The 3,461-nt window shown below is 44.6% G+C and overlaps 1 protein-coding gene across 1 annotated transcript; it reads left to right on the forward strand.

Moving 5' to 3' along the window:
- Positions 1 to 906: 906 nt before the first annotated feature.
- On the forward strand, positions 907 to 1,842 carry LOC105869706 (olfactory receptor 7G3-like). Its single transcript, XM_012761746.3, has one exon. It carries the CDS (start codon positions 907 to 909, stop codon positions 1,840 to 1,842), a length of 936 nt encoding a protein of 311 aa, XP_012617200.2.
- Positions 1,843 to 3,461: the final 1,619 nt, after the last annotated feature.

The following is a 3,461-nucleotide window of genomic DNA, read 5'->3' on the forward strand; positions in this document are numbered from 1 at the left end:
TCAAACTCCTGGGCTCAAGCGATCCTCCTGCCTCAGCCTCCCGAGTAGCTGGGACTACAGGCATGCGCCACCATGCCCGGCTAATTTTTTGTATGTATATTTTTAGTTGGTCAATTAATTTCTTTCTATTTATAGTAGAGACGGGGTCTCGCTCTTGCTCAGGCTGGTTTCGAACTCCTGACCTCGAGCGATCCGTCCACCTTGGCCTCCCAGAGTGCTAAGATTACAGGCGTGAGCCACCGCGCTGGGCCCCCCTTGCTTCATAAACCATCACATGGTCTGTGATCGTGTTAAGTGGCCTGAATGTTAGCAAGATACACAAGTCCCAGTGGAGTGGTTTGATCTAATTGTGAAATATAGAATGTCTAAAGGAATAGATCAATGATGTTAACAGGGCAATAGAGAATGGAAGTTATAATTTCCAGCAATACCTGAGATTTGCAATTATAAGCAGACTCAGATGATACAGAGTTAGTAACAGGCAGGGGGTGGTGGGTCACCCCTATAATCCCAGGAAGCTAAGGCAGGAGGATCACTTGAGGTCAGGAGTGTGAGACCAGCCTGGGGACCCTGCCTCTAAAAAAATAATAAAATAAAATTAGCTGGGTGTGGTGGCATGTGCCTGTAGTGCCAGCTACTCACAAGGCTGAGGCAGGGGACCGCTTGAGCCCAGGAGGTTGAGGCTGCAGTGAGCTATGATGACGCCACTGCTCTCCAGCCTGGGTGACAGAGCAAGACCCTGTCTCAAAAAAAAAAAAAAAAAAAAAAAAAAAAAAAAAAGAAAGAAAGAAAAGAAAAGAAAAGAAAAAGAAAAAAAAAAGGAAAAAAAGACTTCCCTCAAGTGATGATTGAGTGTCTGTTTCATTATAATTTCTGTCTCTATTTTCCATCAGATTTTTCAACAACATGAAATCAGAAAACCAAACAGGTGTCTCGGAATTCCTCCTCCTTGGCCTCTCGGAGGATCCAGAGCTGCAGCCCGTCCTCTTCGGGCTGTTCCTGTCCATGTACCTGGTCACGGTGCTGGGGAACCTGCTCATCGTCCTGGCCGTCGGCTCCGACGCCCGCCTGCACACCCCCATGTACTTCTTCCTCTCCAACCTGTCCTTGGTTGACATCTGCTTCACCTCCACCACCGTCCCCAAGATGCTGGTGAACATCCACACACACAGCAAAGCCATCTCCTATGCAGGCTGCCTCACTCAGGTGTATTTTTTCATGGTTTTTTTATGTATGGACAATTTGCTCCTGACCACGATGGCCTACGACCGCTATGTGGCCATCTGCCACCCTCTGCATTACACGGTCGTCATGCACCCCCGTCTCTGCGCCCTGTTGATCCTACTCTCCGTGCTCATCAGCGCTTTGAATGCTCTACTCCACGGTCTGATGGTCCTGCAGCTGTCCTTCTGCACAGACCTGAAGATCCCCCACTTCTTCTGTGACCTGGCTGAGATCCTCAAGCTCGCCTGTTCCGACACCCTCATCAATAACATCCTGGTGTATTTAGTGGCCACCCTGTTGGGTGTGGGTCCCCTCTCGGGGATAATTTTCTCTTACGCTCGAATTGTCTCCTCTGTCCTGAGAATCCCATCGACGGGTGGGAAGTATAAAGCTTTTTCCACCTGTGGGTCTCACCTGTCTGTGGTTTCCTTGTTCTATGGCACTTGTGTTGGGATCTACCTTAGTTCTGCAGTTTCAGACTCTCCCAGGAAGACCGCAGTGGCCTCGGTGATGTACACGGTGGTCACTCCCATGATGAACCCCTTCATCTACAGCCTAAGGAGCAAGGACATGAAGGGGGCATTGAGGAAACTCATCTCTGGAATACTGTCCTTGTAATTGTCTACCACCTTGAGTGTGGGCTTCCGGAATGAGTCAAAGGGAATAAAATAGAGTATTCTAGAAATGGAGTATTCTAAAATGGAGTATTCTAGAAATCCTAACTCTTCCATAATTCAATTCTCCTAGAGGAGTGGTTCATCCTGGGCCCTCAAGTCAAATAGCTTTGTATTGGTTCCTGCATTCCTGTGGTTTCCCACTGTCATTTATCAACTGATTTAACTCTCTGAGATCAGTTTCAACATCTATAAAATGGGCAGAGAGATATTGCACAGACAATAGTGATATTGAGAACATGCTTCATATATTGGGATGTATAATTCAATATATTGTATATCCTCAAAATATTATCTGTGTTAAGCAATAGTAGCCAGACTCTGTGGCGAGTGCCTACAGTCCCAGCCACTGGGGAGGCTGAGATGGAAGGATGGCTTGAGCCCAGGAGTTGGAGGCTGCAGTGAGCTGTGATGACACCACTGCACTCCAGCCTGGGCGACAGAGCAAGACTCTATCTCTGAAAAAATAAAAAAAATAAGTCACTAGTAGAATTAAATCACTAGTAAAGTTATCTGTGTGCAGCCCCATGTGAGTACACTTTTAGAGGACACTCATTTGCTTCCACATTAATATGTTGATTCAATCAATCCTCCCTCTTTTTTTTTTTCTCTCCACTTGGAGTCATCTTCATTTTCCTGTTTATTTTTTCTTCATTTCTGCTGGAGTCTACACAGAGAAATGCATATGAGTAAAGTCCATTAGGAGTTCTTATTTAATCCATGTGCTATATACTAGTGCGTCTCTTAACATCCGAATATATGGAGGGTCTCTTTTTACACATTTGTTATTGAATCTAACCTAGTTGCATTGTGGTCAGAGAACATACTCTCTGTGGGATTTTAATTCTTTGAAATTACAGATCTATCTTACACAGCACCCGTGGTCAAACAAGTGTTGTGTTTGTGCTGAAAAAATAAATGTATATTCTACAGTTATTGGGGGCATCATTCTATATTTGTCCCATAAGTCAAGTTTGTTAATCATGCTCAAATCTGGCTGCTTTTTAATTATTATTATTTTTTGTCCCCTTGTTGTATCCACCATGGAGCGATGTGTCTTATAATCACCCATTGTGATTCTGGATTTGTTTATTCTGCTTGTAGTTCAAATGACCAGTGAGTACAAATTCAGAATTGTTATGTCATGCTGGTGGATCAGATCTTTAATCTTTATGAAATTACCTTTGTTATTCCTGGGCATGTTTTTGCACTAAAGTCAATTTTCTCTAATAGTAAAACAGTGTTGTCAGGCAGCTTTTTCTGGGTCTCCAGGTGATGGGAAGCCTGGCTGTAGTCCGCAGAGTGACTGGTTTGCTTCTAGTTCTCTCATGTCTAAGATACATCGTTTTGGGATCCCAGGCCAAAGAAGGGAGTCCCTGACTCTCATTCTTTACCCCTGAGCCTAGAGACACCTAAAGCCCACACTGGTCCTTAAGCTGCCTCTTCTAGACCAAGGGTAAAACCAGCCCTTTTGTTAGCTCTCTGTAGCCCTGTCCTCTTGTAGTCTCAACGCAGTAATTTCCTACTAGCAGTTAGATATTTGGTGCTTTTAACATACATTTT

This window comes from Microcebus murinus, chromosome 27 (assembly GCF_040939455.1).
Source record: "Microcebus murinus isolate Inina chromosome 27, M.murinus_Inina_mat1.0, whole genome shotgun sequence".
NCBI classification, from domain to species: Eukaryota; Metazoa; Chordata; class Mammalia; order Primates; family Cheirogaleidae; genus Microcebus; species Microcebus murinus.